The sequence below is a fragment of the Orycteropus afer genome, unplaced genomic scaffold (assembly GCF_000298275.1).
Source record: "Orycteropus afer afer isolate SDZICR_OR568_19922 unplaced genomic scaffold, OryAfe1.0 scaffold00370, whole genome shotgun sequence".
In the NCBI taxonomy this organism is placed as follows: domain Eukaryota; kingdom Metazoa; phylum Chordata; class Mammalia; order Tubulidentata; family Orycteropodidae; genus Orycteropus; species Orycteropus afer.
Window position 1 is genome coordinate 285,567 of NW_006921957.1, and position 15,032 is coordinate 300,598.

At 44.7% G+C, this 15,032-nt stretch overlaps 1 protein-coding gene across 1 annotated transcript; it reads left to right on the forward strand.

The window, feature by feature from the left end:
* Positions 1-574: 574 nt before the first annotated feature.
* On the forward strand, positions 575-14,264 carry FAM183A (family with sequence similarity 183 member A). The gene is made up of 4 exons (XM_007953030.2): positions 575-707; positions 2,797-2,856; positions 6,874-6,977; positions 14,154-14,264. Exons 1-4 carry the CDS (start codon positions 575-577, stop codon positions 14,262-14,264), a joined length of 408 nt encoding a protein of 135 aa, XP_007951221.1.
* The last annotated feature ends 768 nt before the right edge of the window (positions 14,265-15,032 follow it).

Below are 15,032 nucleotides of genomic sequence, written 5' to 3' on the forward strand. Positions count from 1 at the left end.
TTCCTTTAAAATTAGTTATAAATACATCAAATGATTTAGGTTAGGAAAGGGTTACTGTGGCCATATCATTCCATTGGTTTCCACCATTATGTCTTCTCAGGTATGAAACTTCTGCTTCTGTGTGGGATAGACATAGATGGTTTTTATTCTGGACATCTGCTTTAAAGTGAGAGAGGTGCCTAATTCCTTTCAAAGTCTTCTTATGAAATGACTGGTCAAGGTGAGGTCCGATCTGAACTCCATTATCTCATGGATCTGCCACCTGACAGCGAATCCTTTACTGGAAGTATCCAGGGCTGGTCCTAGTAACCACACTTAGGTCCTGAGAAGCTGAGGAGGGTGGATGGGGAGCGGAACAAGAGGCGGCAGCAAAATAAGACTGGCTGGGGGTGGGGAGGAGGGAGAGGATAGGTCGGAACTGGGGGATGCGCAGTCCGGAGGAGGGTCGTGTAGGGCGATGTTGCCTAGAGACAGCGTGGGACGCTGTTACCTGGAGCCCGCTGGAAGTCTGGGACTGGGTGAGCGGCCGGCCAAAGGGCTGTAAGAAAGAGCCAGAGCCAGCTCCGCCAGAGCCATGGCGGGACATCAAAGGGAGAAGGTGGTCCCAGATGAGGTCCATCAGAACCAGATCTTGCGCGAATTATACCTCAGAGAGTTACGAACCCAGAAACTCTACACGCAGTATCATGTGAATCCCCTCCGAAAGGGTGAGCGACTGTCAGGATGGAGGAGGGGGAAAGAGGAGGGAGGGAGCAGAGGAAGAAGGAGCGGCCTGGGAATGGGGTGAGGGTGTTGGGGAGCAAAGGGGATGCCTTCCCTGAACCACCCCCCATCGCGCGCTTGGGTCACTCTTGAGCTCCTGCAATTTTAAGACCCTCTTAGGCTTCAGGAGAGAGCTCTGGTAGCATAGTGGCTAAGACACTTGCCTGCTAACCAGAAGGCTGGCGGTTCAAACCCATCAGCCACTCCTTGGAAGGAAGGTTGGGCAATCCTACTTCCGTAGTGATACTGCCTCGGAAACCCAAGGAGGGGTCGCTATGAGTCGGGTTTGACTCGAGGGCACATAACAACAACAACAACAAGGCTTCAGGAACTATGACTGTGGGGGACCTCACCACTCATCACATCAAATATATTAAATATATTAAAATGCACCTAGGTCATGATTAAATGATATTTCTGTTGTAAAAAAAGTCGAAAGGCTCTTTATAATTTTGCTTTTGAAATAATTCATATTTTGCAGGGGGTATTTTGTTATTTTGATTTTCCTTTTTTAAGCTAAAAAAAAAAAAAATTAAGTTTTCAATATTGTCTTAGGCCTTCAGAAAGCTCAGAGGTAAGAGACCCCAGGCTCACATTCCCTTGATAAAATGGCCCTCCCCCCCCCCCCCGCTCTTCTCACTTTGCACAATCCTTGGAGGGTTTCATCTGGTTCTGTAACATTAGCTCATCTTAAATGCATTGAGTCTCAAACAGAACTCAAAGCCCACACATCCAACCACCTCCCAGTACCTTCCCCTTAACAACCCATCGACACCTCAAACTCACCAGTTTGAAAATTTTATTTATTTCACACCCTTGCTGCTAGTCTAAAATATCTTGTCTCTGTAAAAGGCACCACAACCACTTGCTTTCCCAATTAGAAGCCTAGACATGATCCTTGACATCTCTCTCCTCCTCACTCCACACTTCTCAGTAGTCACCAAGTCCTTTTTATTCCTCGACATCTCTCTCACCTAGCTCTTTCCATGTTCCTACCTCAGTGAAAGATTTCATCATGCATGTGGAGGCATCTCCATATCTATTCACCAAGACCTCTTAAGTCTATCCTCTAAACAGCCTATGAATCTGCTTCTTTCTCCATCCTCACTCCCACAGTCCAGGAAGACCTGCCTTGATTTGTCTGACTCCTGTCTGCTCTCCTTTGAAACACTGGTTTCTACTGACTTCCTGTCATTTCTTACTACTCTCTCCATCCATCTTCTTCACTTGAGCTCCTCTGACCTCCTTGATGCTGCTCAAACTCAGCAGGCACACGCTCATATTCCTCCCACAGATACTCACATGGCTCATTTCCTCACTTTATTCAGGACTCTACTCAAATGTATCTCGGTGATACATCATCCACATCCTGCCCCGCCATCAATTCTCTATCCACTTATTCTTCTTGATTGTTCTTCATCTTATATTATACCTTATATTTGCCAGATATTATATGTTGCCTTATTGTCTGTCACCACAAATAGAATGGAATCTCAACGAGTATGGGAATTGTTCTCTGAAGTTCATGAATGTATCTGCAGTGCACCAGTAATTATAAGCTGAACGAATGAGTGAATGAATTAATATGGATACTGCTCCTCTCTGATCGCATGGCCTCCTGGTTAGGCATCTGACTAACCTCATTAGACTGTCTGACACGTTTGCCCTCCCTGAGATCAGCACCACCCAATAGAATGTTCTGCAAGTATGAAAATGTTATATATCTCTGCTGTCCCAAACTGTGGCTATTGAGCACTTTAAATGTGGCTAGTGTGACTGAGGAATTAATTTGTAACTATATTTAATTTTAGTTTTTTAGTTCAAATAGCCAGATGTGGGTGGTGACCACATCTGGACAGCATCACTCTAAAGTGTGAACTCCTTGAGAGCCTTATTCAACTTTGTTTCCTATTGCCCAGTACAATACCTAAGATGTGGTGGATACTCAGTAAGTGCTTACATGGGTGCTTGGCCTCTTAGAGAGGGCTGGGAGTTAGTGTTTTAATGTAAACTTTTGATCCTGTTTTTCTCTAGTTCACACAATCGCCAGAAAGCCCATGTCTTGGCATGATAACCTGGAGGAACCTGCAGATGGTAAGTCTTGGGGTTTGAAAACACCTTTGAGATACAGTGTAGAGAGGCAAGCTGCCTGGAGAATCCTCAGGGTAGTGCTACCTTGGGGCAAGCATCAGAGTCCTGTGCTTTTGATTGTCTGGGAACCAGACTTATACTAAGCAAGCTCACAAGAGACTGACATAATTAACTATAATGTCAATTTATTAACTGTCAAGCCAACAAAAAGTATTTCTAATGGTCTCAACAGTGCCTTCCTTCATCATTCATTCATAACCAAGAATTCAGTGAGTATAAGGGAGGGTTTTGGAATCATACTACAACCAAAATCAACCAACCCACTGCCATTGAGTCAATTCTGACTTAGTTGTTGTTGTTGTTATGTGCCATCGAGTTGGACCCAACTCAGAGCGACCCCTCCTTGGGTTTCTGAGGTGTTATCACTATAGAAGTAGATTGCCTAACCTTCCTTCTGAGGAGTGGCCGGCCTTCTGGTTACCAGTCAAGTGCCTTCGGCACTATGCTATCAGAACTCCCTTTTTTGGACAGAGTAGAAGTGCCCTATAGGGTTTCCAAGGCTGTAAATCTTTACAGAAGCAGACTGCCTTATCTCTCTCCCACAGAGCAGCTGGTAAGTTCACTCTACGGACCTTTTGGTTGGCAGACAAATGCTTTAACCACTGCACCACCAGAGTCCTTGGAGTCATACCATTTGAGTTCAAATCTTGTCTCTGCCACTTATTAACCATGTGACTGGAAAAGTTATTTAACCTCTAAGCTAACTCTTAGCAGCTCTGGTGGCATAGTGCCTAAGGCATTTGTCTGCTAACCAGAAGGCTGGCAGTTCAAACCCACCAGCCACTCCTCGGCAGGAAGGTCGGGCAATCTACTTCCGTAGTGATACTGCCTCAGAAACCCAAGGAGGGGTTGATATGAGTTGGATCCAACTCAATGGCAGTGAGTTTGGTGGTGTTTTTTGGAAGCTAACTCTTAAGGAGCTCTGGTAGCACAGTGCCTAAAGCATCTGACTGCTTACCAGAAGGTTGGCAGCACAAACCCACCAGCCGCTCAGCAGAGGAAAAACTGGGCAGTCTACTTCTGTAAAGATGTACTGCCTCAGAAACCCAAAGGGGGTCACTATGAGTTGGAATCGACTCAATGGCACAGAATTTGGAGTTTTTATTTTTGGGGGAAGCTAACTCTTAGGATTTTTGTGAGGATTAAATGAAATAATACAAGTGCTTAGAACAGCATCTGGTACATTGTGCTCAACAAGCATTCATTATTATCCCCCTGCTTTTGGATAGTCTGTGTTCTGGTTACGTAGTGCTGCTCTGACAAGAATATACCACAAATGGGATGGCTTGAACAAACAGGAGTTTATTCTCTTACAGTTTGGAGGCTTTAAGTCCAAGTTCAAAGTGCCAGGCTCTAGGGGCTGGGTGAAAGCCCCTCAACCTTGGGGTCCAGCTCTGCCTCCTGCTCCCAGCCTGCTGGAGCTAGAGGCATTTCTTCACTCAGTTGCTGGCTGCTGAGGCTGAGAAGCCCCAAGGTTGACAAGTAAAAAGGCACAGTCCCGATGTTACCAATCCACATGGCAGGCCATTGACTTAAATCCACTGTAAGTCCCAAGGTTGGCAGAGCATAGTAGGCTGCTGAGCAACGACATGGCTATATGCAGGGTCCAAGCGTGCCATAGGCTAGAGACCATTCCCAAGGCTTCTCCTTAAATGTAGAAAGCAGACCACATCCCCAAAGCAGTTACTCAGCTGCTTATGGTAGATCCCACCATGGAGTTGATTGCCAGGCTCATCATGGGGAATAACTACCACCAGCTGCCCAGCCACTCAACCAGGCCCAGCCAAGTTGACACAAAAACATAACCACCACAGTCTGCTTTATGCCACTTCACTTTTATGAAAGACCTACATTAGTGCATGTTTTTACTAACTGAAAAAAATGTGAAGAGAATTTTTTTTCTGAATAAAAAAAGATGAATAGCGAAATTAGTGTTCAGCATTTGTTTTACAGCAAGCTGTTAAAGAGGCAGCCACACCCCAAGCAATGACAGTAGCATCCCCATATTCCTTCCCCAGGAACTACACTTGGCATCTCAGCCTGTAGCTTTGAATGTGTCTGTGAATACTGCATGTTAGTGTTATTCCAGGTTTTGTGTGTCATTTGGTATGATTTGGTAGGGTATTGGGGGGGGGGCCTGTCTAGGAACATTCAAAACATTTTCCCATATAAATTAATGGCAATTGCTTCTTTGCTTTACACCATTCTGCTTATGAAAGGTTTTATAGGAACATTCTGCTTTTGGAGAGCAGGGAAAACCTGTATTATTTTCATTATTACCATGTTATAGTCATTGTGACCAGGGCTGGAAGTGAGATGAGAACCCCACAGCACAGTGAAGGAAACAGACAAGTAAGTGGACTAATAGAGAAAGCAAGATTGGTGTGGCAACATCACAGAAAACAAGCACCACCTCAGGCAGGAGAGTTCTGGGAGGTCTTAGAAGAGGTGATGACAGGATGAGGTGGAATATGGAGAAGACTATGCAAGGACATTCAGAGTATATGGAAAGGCACAGAAGTGAGAGACACTAGCATGGTCTGAGAACTGCAAGCAGTTTGGCATGGCCACGGTATATAGGTGAAGAGGGGCTGTGTGTGGGAATGAGGGAAGAGAGATATCTGCTGGGAATCCCTCTTCCTCCCTACCCTTCCTAGATTAGAACTTGCTGGAGGAAGGCTGAAGGGTTTATATAGGAGGATGGGGTGGGAAGTGGGGAGAGGGAGTGGAGGACCTCATAGCATAGTAAAGACAGACAAGTAAGTAAACTAATGTTGTTAGTTGCCATCAAGTCAGTTCCAACTCATGTGCAGAGTAGAATTACTCACAGGGTTTTCAAGGCAGATCAAGACCTTTCAGAAGCAGATCACCAGACCTGTCTTCCCAGGCATCACTAGGTGAGTTCGAACTGCCAACCTTTCAGTAGTGGTCAAGTGCTTAATCGTTTCTGTCACCTAGAGACTTAATAAGCTAATGGGTAGAGCATAATCAAAGGAAGTAAGGTTGTTATCTGTGGGAGGAGACCAGCCTAGCTAGAGTGAAAGATGGGCATCAGTGACTTATGGCAATAAAGAAAATAACAGGAGGTGAGGGTCTTGAAAGCCAGGTATCAAGGATGAGTCCAACCTGATGCTATGCCCTTTATTTACATTCCTTCATCCCATTCCCACATTTTGCTGAGATAAGTACTTTCCTCCTATTTTAGAGATGAGCGAAGTATGGCCCAGGGAATTTAAACAACTTGACAAATTAACAATGGCATGGCCAGGATTGCCTGACTCTAAATCCCAGGTTATTTTCATTGCCAAATGGCTTCTCTCAAATTAATAGAACTTAATGGGAAACATTTTTAAGTTCTTGAAACTGGAATTAGAAAAATATCTGATGTTAACTTATTTTGATACGGAAAGATTTAATCTCACTTCTTACCACCCTCCTTCTCACTCTCTGCCTCAGCTACTACACCCCAATTTGTTCATGCCTCAGGGCCTTTTTCTTGCTGCCTGCCGTGGTCTTCTTCTAGTTCTTCCTAGGGCTGGCTCCTGCTTGGCCTCCAGAGAGGCTGCTTCTACTACCCATCTAAAGCAGCTGCCCGCCTTCACAGGCCTCTTCAACTAATCCTGTCTTCACAGCAAGTATCACCATCTGCAACTGTTGAGTTTATCTGTACACTGCCTCCTGTCTCCCCACCTAGATTATGAGCTCCAGGAGAGCAGGGACCATATCTAGCTTGTTCAGTGCTCTACTCCCAGAGCCCAAAACTATGCCCATCACAATGTGTGCTCAACAAGTATTTATCAAAAGATGAACAAAGGAACCAGACATCCCTGTCTCAAGGCCTAGACAGTCCTCTGAGCCTGGGTGCTCTGCCTCTAAGAAGCAATGTGGCCAGAGGAAAAGGCACAGGAACACGTTGGTCCCAAAGCCAGACTCCTTCATAACCCAAGCCTCATCTTCCAGCCAGGTTTCTGAATCTCATTCACGACGCTGCCCAAGAACCAAGGAAGAAATACCCAGAGACACAAACTGAAAGCCAGGAAATTGGATGGGACTCAGAGCCCTTGGTAAGCATGGCACCTTCATTTAATAAACACTAAGAAGCACAGAGGTCATGTAGACAACAGAATATGGAGCCAGACTACCTGACTTTGAATTCTGGTTACCACTTACCAGCTGTGTGACATTGGGTAAGTTACTATGCTCTCTCATGAATCAGTTTCCTCATTGTAAATAGGGTTATTACAGTATCTATCTCATAAGGTTGTTATGAGGATTAAATTAAGTAATATTTGCAAAGCACTTAGAACAGTGCCTGGTACATAATGAATACTGTATAAACCAAAAACAGTTGCCATTGAGTCTATTCTGATTCGTGGAAAATCCATGTGTGTCAGAGTAGAACTGTGCTCCACAGGGTTTTCAATGGGTGATTTTTTTTTTTTTTTTCCTGAGGTGTCTTTGGGAGGCTTTGAACCTCCAACCTTTTGGTTAGCAGACAAGCGTGTTTACCGTTTGCACCACCCAGTGACTGCAAATATTGTATATTGATTGAATAAAGGTTGCTGATGACAGACTGCCTGAGTTTGCTTTACTAGTCATTAGTAAGTCTTGGGGAGCTCTGGTAGCATAGTGGCTAAGGCACTTGACTGCTAACCAGAAGGCTGACGGTTCAAACCCACCAGCCACTCCTCGGAAGGAAGGTTGGGCAATCCTACTTCCCTAGTGATACTGCCTCGGAAACCCAAGGAGGGGTCACTATGAGTCGGGGCCGACTCGATGGCATATAACAACAACAACAGTAAGTCTTGGGTGTGTCACTTAACATCTTGAGCTCTGTTCCCTTTTCTGTAAAATGGGAATGTCAGTAATGTGACTCACCTCATTTGAATGGAAGGACTTAGCCACAAGGGAGCCTGGGAAATGTAGTATTTAGCCAATTGTTACTGTAACTAATGTAGGGCCTCTGTTCAAACCCACTCAGCAGTAATGTGGAAGAAAGGCCAGTGATCTGCTTCTATAAGATTACAGCCAAGAAAATCCTATGGTGCAGTTATACTCTATAATATAAGAGTTCATAATAAGGCAAAACTGACTCATTGGTGAAGGGTTTGTTTTTTGGTCTGTTACTAAAAAATATGAACTAAGAAATTTTAAAAATGCAGATTTTTCAATAGACAACTTGAAGTTTCTGCCACATTTGCTTTTTAACTCTGCTTACATTTTTCATTACACACACAAAAAAAACACAACACTGCCATCGAGTGGGATCCAACTCATAGCGACCCCTCTTTGGGTTTCCGAGGCAATATCACTATGAAAGTACATTGCCCAACCTTCCTTCCGAGGAGTGGCTGGTGGGTTTGAACCACCAGCTTTCTGGTTAGCAGTCAAATGCCTTAGGCACTACATCACCAGAGCTCCCTTTCATCACACAGAAGGTTTGAATTTGTAAGTAGTCAAATATCCCAATTTTTCCCATTACAGTTTCTCAGTTTTGTCTTGCTTAGGAAAATCTTCAACACTCACTTTTATGAAACAACTATTCTTCTGTATTTTTCCTTATGGATTATTTTTTTCTTTTTGCATTTGGCTTTTAACCATCTAGTATATTTTGAGTATGGTGTGAAGTTAGAGACACTATTTCTTGGCTATATCTGAACTTCTTTCATTACCTCAAAGGCACCAAAATCTCACACACCTTGTTTCTTCACATTTATTGCTCCTTCAGTCCACCTTCTAATTCCCAGTCCATATCAACTACTGGCCACTTGGAGGTAGGTTCGAAACTACCTGAAGGTCCCTCGGAAGACAGGCCTGGCAATCTGCTTCTGAAGGGCCCTTGAAGACCCTATGGAGTTCTGCTCTGCAAACATGGGGTCACGAGTCAGAATAGACTCTTGGCAACTAATAACAATGATTATCTACTGGGGAGCTTCTACTCGTCTTCCAGACCCAGCTCAGGAGTCACCTCTTCCATAAAGTCCCATTAGAGGCCTCAGCCACCCTACTCTCTGCCAGGCAGAGTTGTGTTCTCCTTCCCTTTGCTTCTGCAGCCCTGTATGCCTCCTGCTGTTACAGCATTTAACTCATCCTTCATGTATTAATGTGACTTGGTAATTCTAGACCCAGATAGTCTGAGTTCAGATCCAAACCACCACTTCCTGGCTGTTTGACCTTAACTTCTCTTCACCTCCATTTGTCTATCTTAAAATGGGGATACTAATAGTATTTACACTCAAAGGTTTGTTGTTATGATAAAACAAGATAAAATATATAAACTGCTTAGGATAGTGCCTAGCACGAAGTAAAAACCCATTGCCAATGAGTTGATTCCAACTCAGTGACCTCCATTGAGTTTCTAAGGCAGTAAATCTTTATGGAAGTAGATTGCCCTGTCTTCCTTCCGCAGAGTGGCTGGTGGGTTTGAACCACCAAACTTCTGCTTAGCAGTCAGATCCCTTAGATAAGTGATCCATAAAAGTGGGCCACTATGATGCTGATGAGGAAGAATAGAAAGGGGAGCACCTAGCCCAACACAGGACCAGCCAGTGCTTCTCCTGGCTTCTTGGCTTGCCTCCCAGTTGTATTTATCCACTGAGAAATTTTCTAGGGTGCTCCCTCCACATACCCTCTAGTTCTCTTATTTTCACTACAGGCATCTGGCAATCTCATCCATTCATGCAACTCTAGTCTGGGGATGTGGCTGTGCCAGGACAAGAGACTGGAATAAATGGATCAGTAGTTCTCAGTATCACCAGTGAGAAGAGTAAATAAGCTGTTTCGCTGTGATAACTCCTCTTCAGATATGCGGTACTGCCTTGGATAAAAGGAAACTATGAGAGACAGGGAGAGGACTCCAGCAGGAGCCCCCACCACTCACACAAGGAAGGACTGAGTCCCAGAGGGTAAAATGTGATTAGATAGTAGAGTGCTAGAAGGGAGAAAGGTGGAGGATGGGGGAAAGGGCACTGTTGGAACATGTCTATCTGCACCACACATGTACACAGGCTGTGCCTCAAACCTCCAGGCAGCCATTAGACTGCTAGGAATGAGGCATGTACACCCACTAGCATCAGCCACATTATGGGTGCTACATTTATCTGTGGTCCAGCTGGACACATAAGAAACAGAGTTGGCAAAGTGAAAGCTGATTTATAGAAAATGTTTATATTTACAGAAAATATAAATATTTCTATTTATAGAAAGCAAACAATGCCAACAGATTCTGGAAAGAAGAGTAGCTTACCCCCAATGACCTATGTGTATTCTTAAGTCACTGGGCAGGCACGCTGTGGTTCAAGTCTTATGTCAGATGCTATGTTCGTATCACCACTGCCTCTGGTTACCATGATCCTGCTGGTGGCTTCCACTCTGCCGCTGGGCCTCACCAGGCCATGCTGGCTGGAAGACCCCGGTACAGGATCTTCCAACCATCTGATGCTAGGCCCTTCTAAGCCTCTGCCACCAGTTCCTGCCATACGACCCAGGCCTGACGAGCTCTCTTGCTGCTGCTCCGAGCCCCTGCTGCCCAGGGACGGGGAAGCAAGCAAACCGTGCATAGGGCACACTCTGGGCCCTCTTGCTCTGTACAAGCATTACAACTTTTACCTCCACTGGCAAGCTTTCTGCCCAGAGGTGTCTGGATCCACCCTACCATAGGAAGATCTCTACAAAGGATCCTCCGAGGTAACTCCTGAACCGGGCACAGTCAGGCCTCCGCCCTGCACAGGCAAGCATTAGAACTCTTTTAGCTTCACTGGCAAGCCCTCTGCCTGAAGATGCTCAGCTCTTGCTCTGTGGGCCCAGGGAGGCCTACCACTGCTGTCTTTCACTGTCTTCAGTGTTCACTCTTTCTTCTGGGTCTAAAAGGATGTCAACTCAGGGACACCAAGCCTTTAGGATGTGCTCTGTTCCCAGTTCTTCTTGTTGGTAATAAGGTGTCCCTAAATTCTATAGGATAAGGCCTTACTAACCAAGCAAGATAACAAAACTAACCAATCCCCTTGGTAGGCCATAGTCACCTTATTTGCATAATAAGCTGTCTGATCCCTGCAAGAGTCTTTTATGCACCTTATTTGCACAGTCCTAGCCAATCATTTCTACAGCTAGAAAGGCCACATAAAGGTGATTCACTGCACCACAAGGTTCTAACATGTAGTGAATAAGGGAAGGAAGAAGGAGGTTGGTGGAGTGAAAATAAAAATCACCCAAGTTAGTTTATTAAGCAACTCAGAAAAATACTACAGAGCTTTAGTAATTGAGCTCATTATTCATTTTCGTGAAGAGTACAGACCTGGCGCCCATGAGTACAAAGAGTGCAAATGGGGAAATGTTGTCTTTGACCCTCCAACATGCGTCATGCAAGACTCACCATGGCATGACAGGAAGGACAAGTAGAGCTGATCCCTGCTGGGCCTGCCCTCTCTCACTCTCCTAGGCCTTGCAGATAATGAAATGCACATGCCACAGACCAGTCATCACTATGGAGTTGCAAAACCAAAAAAACCACTCTCACTGCCATCGATCTGACTCATTGTGAACCCTCCTTGGGTTTCCAAGGCGGTATCACTACAGAAGTAGATTGCCCCATCTTCCTTTTGAGGAGTGGCTGGTGGGTTTGAACCGCCACATTCTGATTAGTAGTCAAATGCCTTAGGCACTACCTCACTAGAGCTCCTATGGAGTTGCAAAGGCTCTGCAAACGTCCCATGCCTGCTGGATGGTGCAAATGGTGATGCTCAGCTGCAAACCGAAAGGAGATTCAAGACCACCCAGAGGTGCTTTAAGGGAAACGCCTGGTGATTGACTTCCAAATAAATCAGCCCGAGAACCCTATGGTGTACAGTTCTACTTTGACACACACGGGGCCACTCAACAAGTGGTTGTTTTGCTCATCATTGTAAGCGGTGCCATCAGACGGTACTAGTGGCATACTAAGAAAGCATACCCAAAAATGTTAGACCCAATTGGCAGACAATTTCTCTACAAGTGTATTGATATGTTCTGGAAGAATTCCCAGTGGTATAGTAGAGCTGACAAGGAACAAGGTCGTAGTCACTTCTTGGTCACAGCCAGCTACCCAGAAGGAGCAAGTAATTGAACCTGCCAGCTCCGGACCATAGTCACAGGAGACATCAAGTTCAATTGGCATAACATACTGCACAAAACATTGTTCCACCTCCTACTTTGGCAAGTAACAACTGGGATCATAAAAGCTTGCAAGCAGCTATCTAGATGTAACAATGGGTTTCTCCTTGTCCAGAGCAAAGAAGAATGATGAAAACGAAAGATTCATGGAAACAATTAGTCCCAGGAACTGGTACACCATGCAATCCTCAGCCTATAGGACTATGAGACCAAAAGAACTAGATGGTACTCAGCTACCAATGTCAACCACTCAGGGGGATCTATGTAGGAGATCCTAGATAGAGTAGGAGAATAATGTGGAACTCAAAAATAAAAAAAAAAAAAGGACCAGGTTTGCTGGTCTGATAGAGCCTGATGGAACCACTGAGACTATGGCCCCTGGCTGCCCTTCAGGTCTGGAATTGAACCCACACCTGTGGCTTCCAGCCAAACAAAAGACAGGCAAATGAGGTGAACATTTACACTAGGCAGATACACTCTCTCTCTTGGAGAGAACAATCATGGGAGAATAGAAGGGCTATGTATGCACAAGGAGACAGCTCAGGGGGCAGGAGTGCATGGAGGGAAGGACACACAGAAGAGGTAACTATCGGGAGGAAGTGGGAGGGGAGCTGTTTCATTGGGGTACATTGTAGTCAATGTCATGAGACAAAGTGTATGTGAACTGCTCTATGGAAAGTGAATTTGCTCTGTATACTTTCACCCAAATCACACACACACAAAAAGTTAGACCCAAGTGTTTGTGCAACCATAAAAGTTAATTAAACTTTACACCAGTTGGGTACACTCCTTAGAACAATCAACCATGTGAGACAAAAGGGCAGTATTTGCACAGGCAGATAGCTCAGGGGACAGGAAAGCATAGGAAAAAACACAGGGAAAAGGTAATCAGAGAGGAAGTGGCAAGAGTTGTTACATTATGGGGATACCAATCAATGTCATGAAACAAAATGTATATGAACTATTGTGTGGAAAATGAATTTGCTCTGTAAACTTTCACCCAAATCAAGTTTAAGAACAAAAAAACAGCAATTAAGCTGGAGTTTCAAAGTAATGTGGTTGGGGCTGAAGAGGCTTGATCATCCTCAACCTGGTGCTCCATGACCCCCGGCAGGACCTCACCCCACACAGGCAGAGTACCATCACCCCCAACCCCGATTCTAGGACACTGGAGAAGCCACACTCAACAAATACTTCCCAGCCTCGTCTCCTAGCAACACTGGCCGAAAATATATCCTTTAAGTTTATAGTTTCTATAGGATTTGTGTATCAGAGTGCCCACTTTTACATACGCCTCTGTTTAACAATTTCAGCAACATTCATTCTTTCATTCAACAGTATATACTGAGTACCTAGTGTGTTCTGGATATTGCTCTAGGTGCTGAGGATACAGCAGTGACTAAAGCAGAGCACCTACCCTGGCGGAAGTCCCTGGGTGGTGCAAATGGTTAGTATACTCAGCTGCTACCCAAAGGGTTAGAAGTCTGAGTCCACCCACAGGTGCCTTGGAAGAAACATCTGGCAATCCACTTCCCAAAAAATCAGCCACTGAAAACTGTTCTACTCTGACTCACATAGGGTCGTCCTCAGTTGACTCCATTGCAATGGGTTTTACCTTTCCAGAACTTACATTATAGTAGGATAAAAGAAGCCAGAGGCAGCAGGAAAGGCCAAGGCTCTGGGAAGGTATTTTACATAGGTTATTCTCATTCAATCCTCACAACTCTTTTAAGCTAGATATTGCTGTTTCATAAATCAGAGGTTAAGAAAAAGAACATGGCTGGAACCACACATCAGGAAATCAAAAACTCACTGCCATCAAGTTGATTCTGACTCACAGCCACCTCCGTTGGGTTTCCATGGCAGTAAATCTTTACAGAAGTAAATTGTCCCATCTTCCTTCCACGGAGTGGCTGATAGGTTTAAACCACCAATCTTCTGGTTAGCAGTCAAATGCCTTAGGTACTGTGCCACCAGAGCTCCTTATACATCAAGAAGGTGGGGCCTAATTTAAGCCCAGATCCATCTGACTCCAAGCTTAGGTTTTCTTCCTTCTCTACAGGCCCCTTTCTGATTCCAGCATTCTCCCATAGGTCAACCCAGACCATGATGACCGCAGGCTGAACCACTTCAGGGTCTACAATGACATCACTCTGTACAAGGCGAAAATGTGGAGCCTGGGAGAAGACTATGACCGCAAGTAGCATTCCAGCAGTGCTGTCAATCCTTGTATTCCATGCCCAAAGTGGTGCTGCCCAGATCAATAAATATTACTTTAAAATTTAAGTCTGACTTTTCCTAAGTCTCTTGCTTCTCTCATTTTTGCCCAAGTCCATTGGTTCAAATCCTTAATCTTTTTAACCAGTGAGAGGTTTCCAATTAAAGATGGTAGACTAAGTACATACCACTACCTCCTTTGCCTTCTCAGACCCCAATACAAAAACAATAAAGGATTAAAATAGGTTTTGATGCACAAGTACCAAGAAGATGGGAGAGAAACATGAAAATAAAGCTTGCTTAGAACATGGAAAGCTGATACAGGCGGGTGGAGGAAACCACAGAATGCATGTGGAATGGGATACCTCCGAACACAGAGCCCATAAATCCTAGAGAAAGGTTCAGGACTCTAAGACCAAGTAGGGTGAAGCAGAGAACTGACCACGGCCACTCTTAGGGAGTCTGCAGGTAGTCCCACTTAACACTCACACAACCAGGCACATCACGTCTCTGGTGCCTAACACAAATGTTTTGTGTTGCTTGCACGCAGCAGAAAGGGTTTTCCATTTACACATCTGTTGGAAATAGTCTTCTTGTCAACAGATGCATAACTCTTAGGTATGTCTCCTATCTGTTTTTTCCATTTCTGTTGGCTGAAAATAGCCTTTTTTCCCTGGCATGATCACAGCAAAACTATGTGAGCATACATTACCTAATGCTGGGGTCAATTCAACAAGAAGTATAGTAGGTATCAT